The sequence below is a fragment of the Phaseolus vulgaris genome, chromosome 11 (assembly GCF_000499845.2).
Source record: "Phaseolus vulgaris cultivar G19833 chromosome 11, P. vulgaris v2.0, whole genome shotgun sequence".
Lineage (NCBI taxonomy): Eukaryota > Viridiplantae > Streptophyta > Magnoliopsida > Fabales > Fabaceae > Phaseolus > Phaseolus vulgaris.
In genome coordinates this window covers 51,415,091-51,432,719 of record NC_023749.2, presented here as the reverse complement: position 1 = coordinate 51,432,719, position 17,629 = coordinate 51,415,091, and the positions used below count along the sequence as shown (strand labels likewise).

The 17,629-nt window shown below is 28.9% G+C and overlaps 1 protein-coding gene, 1 long non-coding RNA gene and 1 pseudogene across 2 annotated transcripts; all 3 read right to left on the bottom strand.

Moving 5' to 3' along the window:
- Positions 1–1,429: 1,429 nt before the first annotated feature.
- LOC137825799 (uncharacterized) lies at positions 1,430–4,382 on the bottom strand. The gene is made up of 5 exons (XR_011083352.1): positions 3,696–4,382; positions 3,509–3,613; positions 2,818–2,963; positions 2,647–2,691; positions 1,430–1,657 (listed from the first exon to the last, which is right to left on the bottom strand). It is a non-coding gene; the product is annotated as an uncharacterized lncRNA (long non-coding RNA).
- A 3,051-nt stretch (positions 4,383–7,433) lies between these two features.
- On the bottom strand, positions 7,434–8,639 carry LOC137821447 (cytosolic sulfotransferase 15-like). Its single transcript, XM_068626044.1, has one exon. It carries the CDS (start codon positions 8,579–8,581, stop codon positions 7,583–7,585), a length of 999 nt encoding a protein of 332 aa, XP_068482145.1. The 5' UTR covers positions 8,582–8,639; the 3' UTR covers positions 7,434–7,582.
- A 5,986-nt stretch (positions 8,640–14,625) lies between these two features.
- On the bottom strand, positions 14,626–15,851 carry LOC137831274 (cytosolic sulfotransferase 15-like; annotated as a pseudogene).
- Positions 15,852–17,629: the final 1,778 nt, after the last annotated feature.

The window sequence follows — 17,629 nt, the reverse complement described above, 5'->3', positions numbered from 1 at the left end:
GGGCTTTCAACCAAGTGGTGCCTGATTTTGGAACACTAGCAACAACAATATCATTGTCTTTAGCTTGGAAGTGATTTTGAAAAGTGCTTATGGCTTGGATTTCAGTTGATGAATGCCAAAAGCCTTGGAATAAATAGAGATAAGGTGTTATCCAACCCTTCTCTCTAGGAAGGGAGATAATTAACTCCTTACAATCTTGGCTTAATTTGTTTTCTTCATTTACTTCTTGCTCATCCATTGATTGGTTTTTTTGTGAAATCTTAGAGATTTGTTGGAGCAATAGGAAGTGTTAATGGTAGCTAGCTTTTATAGTAGTGACAAATGCTTTAATATCAATAGTTCAAGTAGGAAAGAATCTCACTAATTGTTTAATATTGGTTTCTATACGTTTTCTTTAAGCAAATGGTTAGTAATTTTAAAAGATATTTTTTTATTCAAATGGTCATTTAGTTTATTAAATTTTTAATAATTTTCTTTTAGGGCAATAGATATTAAAAGAAATGTTTAATAAACTTGTGATATTTGCCAAATATGAGCAGTGACAATGACACGATGAAAACAAGCAACGGGCTCAAAGATTGTTTGCATTTTCTCGGTAGGATTTTTATGTTTGAGTTACTTAAAAGATATAAATTTTTTGACTTTTTATAATAATTATTTAAAAAAACTTATTTTTATAATATATACATTTTTTATGAATAAAAGAAACACATAAATTATATTGTAAAATTGAATTGAAACAGTACGAAAATCTGAAAAATGTTTAAATGTAAAGTATTTCTATGAAAGCTTTATAAAAATACAAGAGAGTAGAAAGAAAATATAATTTTGAGAAGAAAAAATGATTTTAACGAGGGTTTATTTTTACATTACCAAGGGTTAAAACCTTCATTAAGTCATTTACCCAGGGTTACAATTTCCCCCGCTAAATCATCTCTGGGGAATGTGTTACCCGAGGTTTTTTTAAACCCAAGGAAAAGTCTTTCAAAACCTCCGTTAAATACCATAGGTTTAAGAACCTCCGTAAAATACCATAGGTTTTAGGACCCTCATAAAATACCATGGGTTTCAAAGCCTCCATAAAATACCATAGGTTTCAAAACCTCCGTAAAATACCATAGGTTTCGAAACCTCCGTAAAATACCATAGGTTTCGAAACCTCCGTAACCTATGGTATTTTACTCGTTAAAAGAATACACACCTTTATAATTTTCAAAACCATATAAAACCATTTGTTTTTTACTCGTTTATCATTTAAGCATTCATGTGCTTTTTTAACCACAATTGTTTACATCTATTGTATTTATTTATCTATATTTGTTAAAGTACTTTTTCAATAAATAAAAAAAAAATATGGATATAACACTCATCAATTGAAAAGTTATGCATATATAACTAAATTTAAATTTATATCAAAGTATATCAAGTATACACACTGAAATTAAAACTCAAACATAAAATATGAGTTAAAAGAATTAGGAAAAAAGCAATAAAAAAAGAATACTGGTATGAAGTACTACAAATGAAAATCTATCATATTGTTTACAAAATACAAAATAAGACAAATCATTTTCACATTATACTATATTCTTCAACTATGCTTCTCTTGATGTCCAGAGTTTGTTTTATTAGTTGACACACTTCTTCGATCAGAAACCTACAATATAAACATGTATCATAATTAAAAATGTATAATCTAAAAAATAAAACAAGTAATTTAATTTTTTTTTAAATCTCAATATTTACAGACAGGTCTTATGGTAAGTATCATTTGAGATGTTAATCCAAATAGGGATCTACATTCATATTTTTTTAACTGAGAGGTAAGTCAAACAAAAGTGAAGAAATCATTACATCGTACCACCTGCAGCAGGGCCAATAGAGATATGCCTATCATATCAATTCCATAAGCTGCACCCCAATATATGATAGCCCAAGACATTAGACACACCTTCACAACATTCCTTGCACTGGATTGTCACAGATATATAGTAATACCCAACAAATCTGAAAATTATTCTAGTTTTTTAAATAAGAGTTCACTTTGATTTGTCCCAAAACCCAAAATATAATCAAACATAAAATTGTAATTGAAAGAAGAAAATTTATAGATAATGGTTAATTAGATTTTTCATATAAATTAATAAATAATAAAGCAAGTTAATAAATGCAGTCCTACTGGCAATTGCACTGAAAAGGTTCAACTGACTTAACCACAAATGCATCTTTACTGCTCCAGCAAAGTCTCATAAATGCATTAGATATAAATTTGGGTAGCCATTTTGTTGCATCCTTGTCGAAAACTAAGCTTAAAATCTTATGTGAAACTTTTGTGCATTACTTTTTTATTTATTTATTTATCATAAGTAACTAACAATTTATAATATAACAACTTTCAAATGAAAGGTCCAGTACACTTTCTTTTGTTCTGCAACACGTTAACTATTTACTATGGCCAAAAGCATAACTTTTCTTTATAGCATTGTCGTATATGAATATTATATTAAATATCTAAAGTAGCTAAACTTACTATAGATATATAACAAAATTCTTAAAAGATAGCTATTAACTAAAAAAATAAAAATGTCAATCATAGTCACCAGTTGTGCAGAAGAGAAGTAGAAAAGAAAAGATGAATTTGCATACATAAAGTATATGACCACCAAGCTCCAATGATATGCTCTGCTTCCCCTGGTTCACATAAAGTGCAAAAAAACTTCAAATCTTCATCAATAACAATGCAATTTAAACAAATGAATTAAATTGTAATTGTAAAAGAAATGTCTCACATCCTTGTTCATTCAAATTTTAACTCACCTGTTTGAGTCCAATAATTTTATCACCTTCCATTATTTTATCCCAGTCAAATCTCTCGGCAATTCCATTTAGCAATTTTGCTATTTGCTCATACTTCATAGGACGCAAGCTTCAAAACTCAAAACCAAACTTCTCGTGTTTAGTACCTAATATGCAAGACCACATGAATAAATTAACCACCAATAGACATACAAAGTAGTTATTAACATCAGAGACAACTCAAGTTTTAAACCTTCAAGAAAACTAATGGTGCTATTTAAACTTAACTAAAAACAAAAACTCAAACAAGGAAATAAAATATAAAGATAAAGGTCTCCTGTGAAAAACATACTCGAGACCAAAGGAAAATGTTTTTTCTCTGTCCACTTTTACCTATCACTTTATAACTATATTTTCCTGCTACTTTATATGTTTCTTCTAACAAAAAAACTGAGTGTTTGAGCATATGTCCAAATGAGCATTACTACAGTGTGGCTGACTATTTGAGCGTTGCTACAGTGCGAATGACTGCTTTAGCAGCTAAAACATTTTGATTTTTTTTCTTTCAGCAGCTAAAGCACGACGCAAATTAGTTCTAGGTTAGCTTTAATGCGTGGTGGACAATGTCGAAAGTAGAAAAAGTGATAAAAACAGAGGGAAGGAGCATGATTAATAATAATCCAAAACCAAACACGAAAAGAGAGAGAAACACCTGTTAAAGAGAGACGAAAGGCAAAACGTGAAAAGGGCACCTCCATTTTTCCCTGGGCTTGCAACCCGAGGTGAGATAATCAACAAGATAATCAAGCAAACTAGTCTACATAAAGCCAATCATCTCATGAACTTCATTCAAATAGCTCAAGCTTCAATCATAATAAGTGAGATTGATAATTAATTACCTTCATGGCAACATCATTACAGAGAAGCAGAGTGACAAGAAGTTGGTGTTGTTTTTTTCACCACGAGAAGTATACTACTTTCTCTCACTCCAGTCCACCACCCTCGTTTCGTCTTCCTCACGCGTACAACTCTCCTCCTCCCTCCGCGTCCAAACCGATGCATCAGGTCCCAAAATCGTTTTCCCCGCAGATCAAACACATCACACATCATAAGATAAGTTGTTTAAATTGCAATTCACATTAAAATTATGACAATAAACAATCAATTTGAAAAAAAAAAGGTCAATCGAAACACCAAAATCAAATCCAAAATCATATCCGAACACGACACAAGCAGCTCAGAAATTCAACGCCACAGAATAAATCGACAATGGAAACGGAGAAAGGATAATGAAAAAAAGAAAAATTGATGGTGATGACGATGGTGTTGCGTTCGTCGGAGAGAACGATGGTGGAGGAGCGTTTATATGAGCGTGAGAGAGAGAGAACGTCAGCGTTTGTGATTCTCTCACTAAATAATAAAAATATGTATTGAGAAGAGGAAGAAGAAACCAATTACCTTCGTAAGCAAAGTTTTAGAAAAGCGATTTCGTGGTGGATCAGCAGCAGGTACGTGGTGGAGGTGAAGAAACAACTTTGTGATGGAGAAGGAGAAGGAGAAGCAAATTAGATTAGGCTAAAAGATGAGAAAGCGGGAAAGTAAGGAAGAAGATGAAAGAAGAAAAAATTTAAAACTTAAAATTATATAATTTAGTCATTTAAGTTGGAAAAAGTATGGAGTCTTATGGAGTCTTTTCCTGAGGTTTTGAAAATAAATTTTGCAAAAATTAAAAAAACTAATTTTTTTAATAAAAATATTTATATAAAATAAAGAAAAAATTAATTAATTTTAATTAAATAAATATTTAAGATTAAAAACATTTAAAAAAAATTTTACATGTTTAAACTTATATTTTTAAAAAATATAAAGAATTTAGTTATCAAATATATTGAAATTATATTTTTAATTACTTATTTATAAAAAATTTAATTATATTTATTTATTGAAATTTTGAAAAAAGCTAAAATACTTTATTGATGTTTTAAAATAAAATTTTGAAACTTAACTAAAGTTAAAAAAATTCCATTAGGTTGATGAGATTTTATAATAAATCTTTGGAACTTAACAAAGGTTAAAAAAACCTCTACTATGTTGCAGAAGTTTTAAAATAAATCTTTGAAAATTAACTAAGGTTAAAAAAACCTCCGTTATTTTGCGGAGGTTTTAAAATAAACCTTTGAAAATTAACTAAGGTTAAAAAACCTCCGTTATTTTACAAAGATTTTAAAATAAACATTTAGAATTTAACTAAGGTTATAAAACCTCCGTTATTTTGTTGAGGTTTTAAAAAAAATCTTTATTAATTAAATCAATTCCTAAGATTATACTAACCTCCGCTAAATAACCTCTATTAAAACTTTTTTTTCTTGTAGTGACTTCAAATGATACAATATGAAAAATTACTTATAATTTTTTTATCAGCAAGAAAAATAATTAATAAATAGAACCACTTCAGGACACCTCCCTTAGCAATCCACCCCAACAGAAGAAAAAAAAACCACCACCTAACAAAAGAAACCAAAGCACTAATACAATCTGTCACAACTTAAACCAACAGGTTCAACACTCCAAACAAACAAAACAAAGATCACCAAAACATAAAACTCATCACAACTTCACATACAGTCAACACACCACCCAACCAAACCGCTAAAAAAAAAGATAAAGTCTTGTCTACCTAAAACAAAAGCATATAACTTAAATCGAATTAAGACAAATCAGGGGAGAAAAACGTCAATTAGAGAATGAGAAGCAAGCAGAGGGAACTTTGGAAGTAACCCAAGACCAAGCATTCAATTGGACCAAAGAGAAGATTTTAGAATGATTCACCATTGCGCCATTGAAGATGACCTTATTCCTATGACTTCGAATCACCCTAACCATCGAGATTCACACACTCCCCAAAACTAAGTTGATAGACTCAGGTGCATTACAAATAGAAAACTGAATCAAATGTGAAAAGGGATCAATAAGAGCAACCAACAACAACCCTAGCCACGAGAAGCACTGATTCCAAACTAACCATGCTATTCTACAACCAAAAAACAGATGGTTAGTAGAGTCCTCTTTTAATTACACAAACAACAAAGAACACCTTCGACCACCACCCCACGTCTAGCCAAAATAACTTTAGTAGCAATTTTTTTTTTCTAGCACCCTCCAAGCCATAACCTGGACCGCAGGCAAAACTTTAATGTTCCAAAAAAAATTAGAATAACTTGAGAGCACCCCATCAATTTCTCCCCTTAATAAACCGTAAGCAGAATTAACCAAGAACTCAATAGACGCGCCACATTTCCAAGACCACTTGTCATCAATACCCGAGATAAGACTCATCCCATGTACCTTCTCAAGAAGTTGGCAAATTTGAGTCTTCTCCCACTCAAACAGACTTCTTCGCCACACCAAATTCCACCTCCAAACACCATTTTCCCAAGCCCCACAGAGCTCCAACAAAATATCTTTATCAACACACAAGGAAATCAACCTCGGGAATTTACATTTCAAGAGAATGTTCCCCACCCATCTGTCTTCCCAAAACTTAATACCCTTCCCATTACCATGTAGTACAAGTAAATTTTACTATCAGTATGTTCCAGAGCCTAATCACCAGCCCCTTACTTGAAGTGCATCCTACACCGTAAGTTTAATTATTTCACAATTCTATCATATATTAAATATTTTAGTTATTCACATTGTTTGTATTTTTTTTCAGCTTTTATGGATTACATCAGTGGTATTTCTACTAGACGCATTTCATATTTTTATTTGTAGTACCTTTTTATATAATTGTATTATGGTACATTTTAAGTTTTAGAACTTTTGATTAATTTTTAATTTACAATTTTATTTTATGCTTTATTTTATAGCAGCATTATACATTTCAATTGCTAAGTTCTCTTTATGCATTAGTACTCAGATTGACTTGAAATTATTTGGATATTTGAAAGATTTTAATGCTTTTAATAAGTGAAATGATATAGATAATTATCTAGATGTTTGAATGATTTGGATGGTTTTTTTAATAAATATGAAAACTTTTTACAAGTGAAAACGGGTAGAAAAATAAAAATAATTTGCATCTTTTTTCTAGTTTTTATGCGTCAGTCAAGACCACACAAATCATTATTAATCTTTAATTTTTTTTCTAACTTCCATTTTTGTGTGGGTCAGACCCACGCTAGTTTTTATTTTTATTTTTAGTTATTTCCAATTTTGCATTGACTAGACTTACACAAATTTTGATTTTTTTTTTTTATTGTTTTTGCGTTTTGCTTGGTCAACACATTCTAGCGTTTTCGATACATCTATGTCAGTCTGGCCAACGATATTTCATCTTCGTTTTTGTCGATCAGGCCGATGATATTTGTGTTTGTCTCACGTCGGCTTGACCCACACAAATTAACTTTGCTTCCACGCTTTTCTGCTTCTTGGCCGACGCATAACATATATTTATTTGTGAGTTTTCTTTGATTTTTGACCATCTTTGGCCGTCAAAATGATGTTTCTGTTTTAGCTATTTCACCCTTTCAAAAGAAGTGTTTTTTTATCTGCCATATCCCCTAATATACAACAATGAGCAGTTCTTAATACATAACTCAACAGTCATGGTTGAAAAAATTGTAAGAGACAAGAAGTTCGAAGCTAGATAAGTTATTTTTATTGGCCGGAAGCTATAAAGACATATTTCTTCATTTATAAAAGCGTAAAAACACATCTTTATTTATTAAAAGTAAAGATCACAATATCATTTGTTCTACGCAATACAACATGAACACGTTGGCTCTTATGAAGTCGCATGTTGCAATGGAATCTCGGAATGGACTTTAAATGATAGACCTGAGTCACCTAATTTTTCTTCAATGATTTTGGATAACTTTTCTATCATAGAAGGAGAAAAGTAATTTATCCAATCTCCTATTTCACCCTTCCGAAAGAAGTGCTTCTTCTCTATAATATTGTTTATATATCCTGATTTGTTCACTTCCAAATCCTTCATAGTCTCAAATCTACATAGTTTGATTATGTTTTCAATCACTGTGTTACTCACTCCTTCTCGAGTGATAGGAGAGTCCAAGAATTCTGCAATTCTTTTCACATGAAAAACTGTATCTTCTTTAAGATCTTCATACTTTAAGAACAAAACCTTGTTTGGTCTATCTATGCTTTCCTTCCAGTAACCTAACATATGACTCCACCATGGACCAAACACTGTTATCCCATTGCAATACTTTTCAAATGCTTCCTCAAAAGTTAATGCACGTGAAGACACTTTGGTAAAGAATTCCCATGTCGAAACAAAAGTATCAAATGGATTTCTACATATATAAATGATCTTGCAATTAGATTTTGTGATGGATTCAGGTAATGAAGGGAGTGGTACGTGAGTAGCAAGAACTCTTGGCTCACTCATGTTGGAGAGGGAAAGAATTTGGTCAGGCAAATCATGAGACAAGAAAAATTCAAGGCCGGACACAAGTTGATGAGGATTGGAAGAGAGTAATGGATGGTGGTCGAAAGAGGAAAAACGATGATGGTTTACAATGACAAAAGCAAGGGCTTTCAACCATGTAGTACCTGATTTTGGAAAGCTGGCAACAAAAACATCATTGTCTTTTGCATCAAAATGTTTTTGAAAGTTGATCACTCCTTGAACATATAACGATGGGCACCAAAAGTCTTGAAATAGATTGAGATAGGGAGCTGCAAACAAACCCATCTCCTTCGGAAGGGAGAGGATAAGCTCATTTTCTTCATTTGCTTCTTTGTCACTTACGAAAGCCATTGGAGTAGGTAGAATAATAATGGTGAGTGAAGAGTAGATGATGACATAGGTTAACAAGAGATAGCTTTTATAGAACTTTTTAAACTAATTTCTAAGATTTCCAGCTTTTTACTTGTATTAATTGTATTATTTTAGTTTTTCTGGGAGTTACTTTTTCTTCTTCTATCCTCGGTATATTCATAATCACAACCAAATATTTATTAAAAAAAATCTATAAAAATAAAAAATCAAATTAAAAGAAATAAAATATTATTATATAAAATTGTGAATATATATAAATTTAATAATGCGAATAATATTATAAAATATTATGTATAAATATTTTAATTTAAAAAAAACGTAAAATAGAATAATAATTTAAATATCTATAGAGAACATAATTTTTAAAAATTAACTAACTTTAACTTTTTATTGCAAGTACTGATATTTTATCGTAATTAATGGACCCTCACCTACACATAAGGCTATCCCTGGTTCGTACAACATAGTCCGCAAAATGCTAACGCTACAAAAGAAACTGACCACATAGGCAATGTCTATCTTAAAATCTCAAACAACCATTAACTAAACTTTTTGAAAATGTAAATTAAATTTGGTCAAAAAATTAGTTAAAGAAAGTGGTGGCAGACATATAATTGATAGGTGGGGTAACTGAGAAAGAATGAACAACCCTTGACACTACTTAAAAAAAATCAGCTATTTACAGCTGTATATAAAATGTAGCTATGGTAAATAGTCATAGTTGTATATGATTATTTTTTTTTAGTAGATTTTGTTAAATGTTAATTAATTCTCATCTAAATTGACCTATCCAATTATAATTCAGTAAGACAAATACATAAATTTAGAAAATCAAATTATATATATTGATAAAAATGTATTATAAACACTAATAGTTTATCTTTACCTATATTTCTATCTATCTATCTAATTCCTACACTATTCACTAGCTATCCTAGAGTTATCAAAATTTAGGAAATATGTGGATCAAGAATGTCTCACATATACTATGGCTTCTGAAGACATTGGTAGCTCATCCGTGAAGAATTGTATTACAAAATAAGGTTCACATAAATTAATGTTAAGATACATTTATGTTAAATAATTATAAAAATAATTTACCATTATAGATCCCTCGCATATTTATATGAACAACTTAGGATTAAGCTCAGATGTTAATAGCAATTGACCACTAGACCAGACAAGTTCATTGGTCATATTATCATTTTTATTATACTTATACATATTAATATAATTTATACATATTAATATAATTAATAATAATAATAATAAAATAAATTATATTTATATTATTAATATTATTAATATTTATTAATATTATTCATATTATTAATATTTATTAATATTATTATTAACATTATATTCATATTATTAATATTATTATTAACATTATTATTAATATTATTAATATTATTATTAATATTATTAGTATTAATATTCATATTATTATTAATATTTATTAATATTATTAGTATTAATATTCATATTATTAATATTAATTTTGATATAAATATACATTTAGATATTTATTGTGTGTGTATAGTAGTTTTATTTGACTTGAGTAATATTACTTTTATCCGGATATAGATAGATAGAGAGAAAAAGGAAGAAATTATATAATATTAATATAACTTTAATACTATAAATATTAATATTAATTTTTTAAAACTCATGGTTAAATTTAAATTTACTTTCATATTATATATATATATATATATATTAATATAAAATTATTTGATATCTTATTTTCAAATATAGGTTATTATAGGTAGTTGTGAAGTTTTTGTTAGATGGCTATATAGGTGCTTGTATCTTACACTTCTTTTCTGATTTGAAATTCTTGTATAAGGATTGAAATATCCTTAAAATATTTTGTTTAATTTTTTTTATTCTTTGTCGATAAAAAAAATCTTATTTTCAAATATTTACTTACATAGATTAAAATTGATATAATGTATAATTTTTAAAATATTTTAAATTATAAATTATTTAATCACTTTGTCATTATGATTTATATATTAGTAGAAAGGGTTATTTAGTAACAAATTTTTACATAGATTTATGGAATAATTAATATAGTTTAAACTATAATGATATGCTAACTAGTAATCTGTATTAGAGATTTAATTAATAGTTAATGTAAAAGTCATCATTTTATGTTAAAAGATAATATTGTTTGTTGACAATATTCTTTACTATAACACACAAGTAAAACCAACTACCTATAATGAACTTAATGAAGTCAATATGATCGTAAAATAATAATTAATATGATAGTTGATTTTAATGTAATAGGTAATATGATGACTATGAGTATGACATATATTAAATTTGATTCATACTAATAGATAATATAATAAATTATGTTTAGATTCAAGTAGATTATAGATAAATTAAATGTGATTCATATGTTAATATTGTTAGTATCATTAATATTGTTAGTATTATTATTATTGTTAGTATTATTAATATTGTTAGTATTATTAATATTGTTAGTATTATTAATATTATTAATATTGTTACTATTATTAGTATTATTAATATTGTTAGTATTATTAATAATAATAAGTATAATAAAAATCATAATAAAACTAGAGAATTTGCTTGGTGTAGTGGTTAAGTTTTACTTGGTTGCTGAAGGAACCTGGCTTTGAATCCCATTCACTGCTAATTTTATTTTGGATTTTGATCCGTATGTAATTCTAGTGATAGCCCCTTATTTAACCAAATTTTTTAGGGTTAGGTGACTTCCTGTGTTGCGCTTTGGGCTTGTTCATAAAAACACAAAAGTAGCCCAATTAATCTTATGCATTCTTGCTGCTGAGTTGGACTCTTTTCTCTCTTTTGTGCGTTCTGGACCTTCCAACTTTCTCCTTTTAGCATATATCATTATGCTTTAGTCAAATCTCCATTTCAGCTTAAGGAACTTTGGAGGTTACCCAAGACCAGACCTTCAATTGAGCCATGAAAAAGATTTCAGAATGATCAATCACTCCTCCCTTAAAAATGTGCTTATTCCGATGTCGCCAAATCTCACTTACCAAAGCAATCCAGACATTTCTAGAAACTAAATTAGCAGATGTTGGAGCACCATACAAATTAAAATACAAATGTGAGGTAGAAACAAGATGGTCAACCGAGTTCAACCCTAACCAAGCATAGCAAAGATTCTAAACAAGCCAAATAATTATGCATTCAAAAACTAAATGGCTTGTTGTCTCCTCTTTCACCCTGCAAAGGCAACATATAATGCTATCAACCACGACCCCACGTCTTGCCAAGTTAACCTCGGTAACAATCTTATTTTCCAGAACCCTCCAAGCAGTTATATGGGCTAATGGCAAAACCTTAATCTTCCAAAAAGAGTTATACAAACTCGTGGGATCCCCATCTAAGGAGATTATTGTTAGTGAATAATGAGTGTGGATGGGTGTGAATGGAGGAAATTTGTGAGAAAAGGGTGGGTGCAGGATATGAGTGTGGATGAAGGAGATGAGTGTGAAGAAATTTATATAAAAAGTAAGAGAAAAAAATTTATGAATGAGGAGATTTGTCATCTTTAGATCTGAACCTTTAGATTAAAAATAATTTATTATTCATATTCATTGTTACACATGTGCACAAATTTATAAAATAAAGTTGATGGTAAAACAAATAAATTAAAGATGACCTTAAATATAACATTGTCCTCTTAATGAACCCTAAAATAAATATTTTTTTAAATTAAAAATTAAACCATATTTAATATTATTATATTATTATAGACTCAGCTAACTGACTTTAATATCTTTTAAAAAAAATATAATTATTATTAAAACATATTTAATATTATCAAAATCAACTAAATCCTTCTCTAATATCACTACAAGAAAATCATGAAATAAAAACCAATTTTTAGAAACCAAAATAATTAGTTGCAATAGTAACTAAATTAGACACCATTTTAGAAACTAAAAAGAAATTTGGTTTCTAAATTAATTTCTATTATTTTCTATTATTGTTAAATAGTTTTTAAATTGGTATCTAATTAGCAACCAATGTTTTTGTTACCAAATTTAGAAACTAAATAATTGGTAGTTAAAACCTTAGTTGCTAATTAGATACCAATTTAGAAACTATTTAACAATAATAGAAAATAATAGAAATTAATTTAGAAACCAATTTTTTTTTAGTTTCTAAAATGGTCTCTATTTTAGTTCCTATTGTAACTAATTATTTTGGTCTCTAAAAATTGGTTTCTATTTCATGATTTTCTTGTAGTGTATCTTATTTTTAAAATATATTTAATATTATTAGAACGATAAGAATTCTAATATTTTTTTAACATATTTATATTATTAGAAGATATTTAATATTATTAGACTTAGTTAGAGGCTAACTCTAATTTTCTAATATTAAAATATATTTAATATTATTAGAATTGGTTATTTTTTAAAAATATTTTTATATATCATTAAAATTTATAATAATTTTATGCATATATATTACTTAAAAAAATATAAATATTTGGCGATACATTATAATCAATTTAGTCAACTCTAATCATATTTTGATTCAACTCTAATCATATCTTATATTGATTGATGTTAAATTTGAAAAACTATTTTCGTGTTTTATTTTGATAGAGTGTTTTCTTATGATAGAGTTAATCTAGTCGACTCTAATAATATTTTATATTAATCAAAACTAAATTTAAAGGGTTAGCTTTTTAATAGTAGTGTCGATTTAGTCAACTTTAATAATATCCTATATTGATTGATGTTAAATTTTGGAAAACTATATTTATGTTTGGTGTTAGTATAAAGTTACTATTTATAATTAACTATTATTTTCATAATTGTTATTAATTCTAAAGTAAGGATCCTTAATCTCTTAGTATCTTTGTTGAATTGACTTGATGTATAATGTGATATTGTTATTTTAAAAGCACTAACGTGAAGGCTTGCCAAAATTAAAATAAAGAAAAATATCATGTTTACAATCCTCAGTCATTGCTATCCAATTATTCATGTGTTATTTTCCAATAAATGTATTAATCATACATAGCAGTTGGTGACTTATATTAGTGGTTTACTAAGCAAATGTACTTATTAATCATTCATAGGAGTTGGTGACTTATATTAGTTGTTTACTATTTAAGCAAATATACTAATTAAAGAAGTTGACAAGACACCAATACTATAAAATGACAATTATTATTATTATCCGAACAACCACTATTCTTAAATTTTGTACTGTTAAATCATATGTAAAAAGTGTATAAGATTTATTTTCAATATGTGATGCAGGGTTGTATATGAAAAATTGATAAGAAGAAGAGATGTTTTTTATTCTTTTAGGTACATCACTCCATGTATAAAAAATATATAGGAGTTTCTTTCTTCAAGTTATAATTAGGTAGGAATACTAATAATGAGATTCTATCATTATTAAATTAATTACATATAATTGGGTATAAATAATTTGATAATTATTATTTTCTTAATAAGTTGTTTATATATTTTTTTATTAAAAAATAATTAAATAATAGGAGTAATTCTTATATAACTCAATTCTTATATAAGAAGTTAAAATTCATCATCTCGCATAAAAACGCTTGCACATCTAACCTTTGTTAATTTTAAAATAAATCTCATAAAGACAAGTGGTTTGAGACACTAATTAAAATAAAAAAAAAATATGTTAATTTTATATTTGTAATTACTTACCATCCAAACTTTCAGTTCTACTATCGTGAAAATTTATGATGTTATTATTCCATTTTTAAAAATGTTCTTATTCATTTGTTTTCTACATTTCTTCTTCTACATAAACCATATTACAACCAATAGCTTTCTACTATCGGTAATTTTTTTAATTAAATAATGCTTTATTTCATAAACCATATTGCAACCAATGGCTTTCTACTATCAGTAGTTTTTTTAATTAAATAATGCTTTATTACATGGTTTCTGATTAATATAAAAAAGATGTCTGTAAAACTATTTATACTGTTCTAAACCCAGGTTAAAGCATGTACTGAATTAACGGAAAAGGTTTGTTTTTTTTCTATGGGTGGATGTAAAAGAAACTGTAATATACAACGCTGAGCAATTCTTAACACATAATATCATTTGTTCTACACAATATAACATGAACTGGCTCTTATGAAATCTCATATTGAATTGGAATCTAGGAATATACTTTAAATGATAGATCTGAGTCACCTAATTTTTCTTCAACGATTTTAGATAACTTCTCTATCATAGAAGTAGAAAAGTAATTTATCCAATCTCCTATTTCACCCTTCCGAAAGAAGTGTTTCTTCTCTGCAATATTGTATATATATCCTGATTTGTTCACTTCCAAATTCTTCATCGTCTCAAATCTACATAGTTTGATTATGTTTTCAATCACTGTGGTACTCTCTCTTCCTTGAGTGATGGGAGAGTCCAAGAACTCTGCAATTTTTTTCACATGAAATATTGTATCCTCTTTAAGATCTTCATACTTTAAGAACAAAACTTTGTCTGGTCTATTTTTGCTCTCCTTCCAGTAACCTAACATATGACTCCACCATGGACCAAACAGCGTTATCCCATTACAATACTTTTCAAATGCTTCCTCCTATGTTAATTCAGATGAAGACAATTTCAAATTAGTAAAGAACTCCCATGCCGAGACAAAAACATCAAATGGATTTCTAGATATATAAATGATCTTGCAATTGGATTTTGTGATGGATTGAGGTAATGAAGGGAATGGTAAGTGAGTAGAAAGAAGTCTTGGCTCACTCATGTTGGAGAGGGAAAGAATTTGGTCATGCAAATCATAAGAATACATAAATTCAGGGGAGTGTACAAGTTCATGAGGATTGGAAGAGAGTAATGGATGATTGTCGAAAGAGGAAAAACGTTGATGGTTTGCAATGGCAAAAGTAAGAGCTTTCAACCAGGTAGTACCTGACTTTGGAATGCTGGCAACAAAACAAAAACATCATTGTCTTTTGCATCAAAATGCTTTTGAAACTTGTTCACTCCTTCAACATAATATGTTGGGCACCAAAAATCTTGAAATAGATGGAGATAGGGAGCTGCACCCAAACCACTTTCCTTGGGAAGGGAGAGAATGAACTCATTTTCTTCATTTGCTTGTTTGTGACTTTCCAAAGCCATTGGAGTAGCTTCAATATGAATGGTGAGTGAAGACTACAATTGGATGATAGCTTTTATAGAATTGTTTAACTAATTTCTAGATTTCCTGGTTTTTACTTGTATTTCAGTATTTAGTTTGTTCAGAGTTACTTTTTCTTCTTCCATCCTCGGTATATTCATAATCATAATGTAAAATAAAATAATAATTTGAGAAAACATTTATAAAATGGGAGACATAATAATGAATAACACTAATTGATAAGTGGGAGACATAATCGATAAGTGGGGTAAATGATAAGTGGTTGGGAGACATATAATCGAAAAATGGGGTAAATGAGAAATAATAATGAAGAACACAATCTAGTGCTGTGGGGGCAACATAACAGACTGACAAAATGTCATGAAATCATTTATCACATTAATCATGAAATCCTCACTGTTAATAATATGAATAAAGTGAAATATTATTTTAAAATACTATTTATGTGAGAAAAGAATTGGAAAATTAGTTAAAATTTTGGAGATAGTTTATTATAATAAATATTATTAATAAAATAAGATTTATAGCCTTCTTCAAAGGAAAGAGAAAATAAAACCTATAATTCTCTCCATTGTCAAAACCACCATTTTATTTTTTAAAGAAAACGAAAGTCATAGTCCCCTTGTTAACCCATCTAGCCAATGAAGAGATCATTTTTGTGCTTTCAATTCATCAAACCAATTTCATAAGTCCGAGAAAATAAACTTGTAGCTCATTTATGTTCAATACTAGAAATTTAATAGGAATTTACAAAAGAAAAGCCACCCCTAGTAGTCCACCCCAACATATGGAGAAAAGTCACCACCTAATAAAAGAAACCAAAGCACTAATACAATCTATTAAGGAAATAATAATTATAAAATTATATGCAATTATTGTATACAATATTTGACGATATTGTACCAATTATATGCCATTAATTTAATAATTATAGAATCTCATGATTAGTATCCTACCTAATTAGATTGTAATTTGGGAGAGAGAAACACCCTATATATTTCCTATACATGAGTGATGTAATATACACATAAGAGAATAAGAAACATCTTTTCTTCTTTGCATCTTTTATCATTTTCTTATATGGTATCAGAGCACCGATCTTGGTGCCCTGACAGCCTCTCCATTTTTATCCCCTAAATAAAAAATCATGTCTGGCAAAGAAGGCACAAGTAACGAGTCCGATAGAAACCTCGTACAACACTTCAGTGCCGAACAAATTCAGCAATTGGCAAGGGCTATTTACTCGCTCAACAATAACGGTCAAAGTGACACGTTTGTTAGCTCTGCAGGTCTGCTTGCCCATAACTCCTCTTCTAATTCTGCTTTTACGAAACCATGGATTTTGGATAGCGGAGCAACCCATCACATTGCATCTGATTCACAATTATTCACACACACTTCATCATCATTTATTTCAAATGTTAATATGCCCACAGGCTCAACTGCGCCCATCTCATCTACAGGCACAATTAAATTCAATGACAAAATCACTCTCAAAGATGTTCTTTGTGTTCCTTCTTTTAATTTAAATCTCATGTCCATTAGTAAGATAACCAGTTCACTAAATTGTTGTGTCGTTTTTACTCCACATGGTTGCGTTTTACAGGACTTGGCTACGGGGAGGATGATTGGCTCGGGTAAACAACACGCAGGCTTATACTACATGTCCCCTCTTCCAAACCAAGCCCACGCATCTCAAATATCGACCGATCCTGATTTATGGCATAAGCGCCTTGGACATCCTTCTCCAGCGTGTCTACAACTTGTATCTTCCCTACTACCTATCCCTATCAGTAAAAATCTCATTCCCATTCATAATCATTGTAGTATTTGTCCCAAAGCTAAACAGACAAG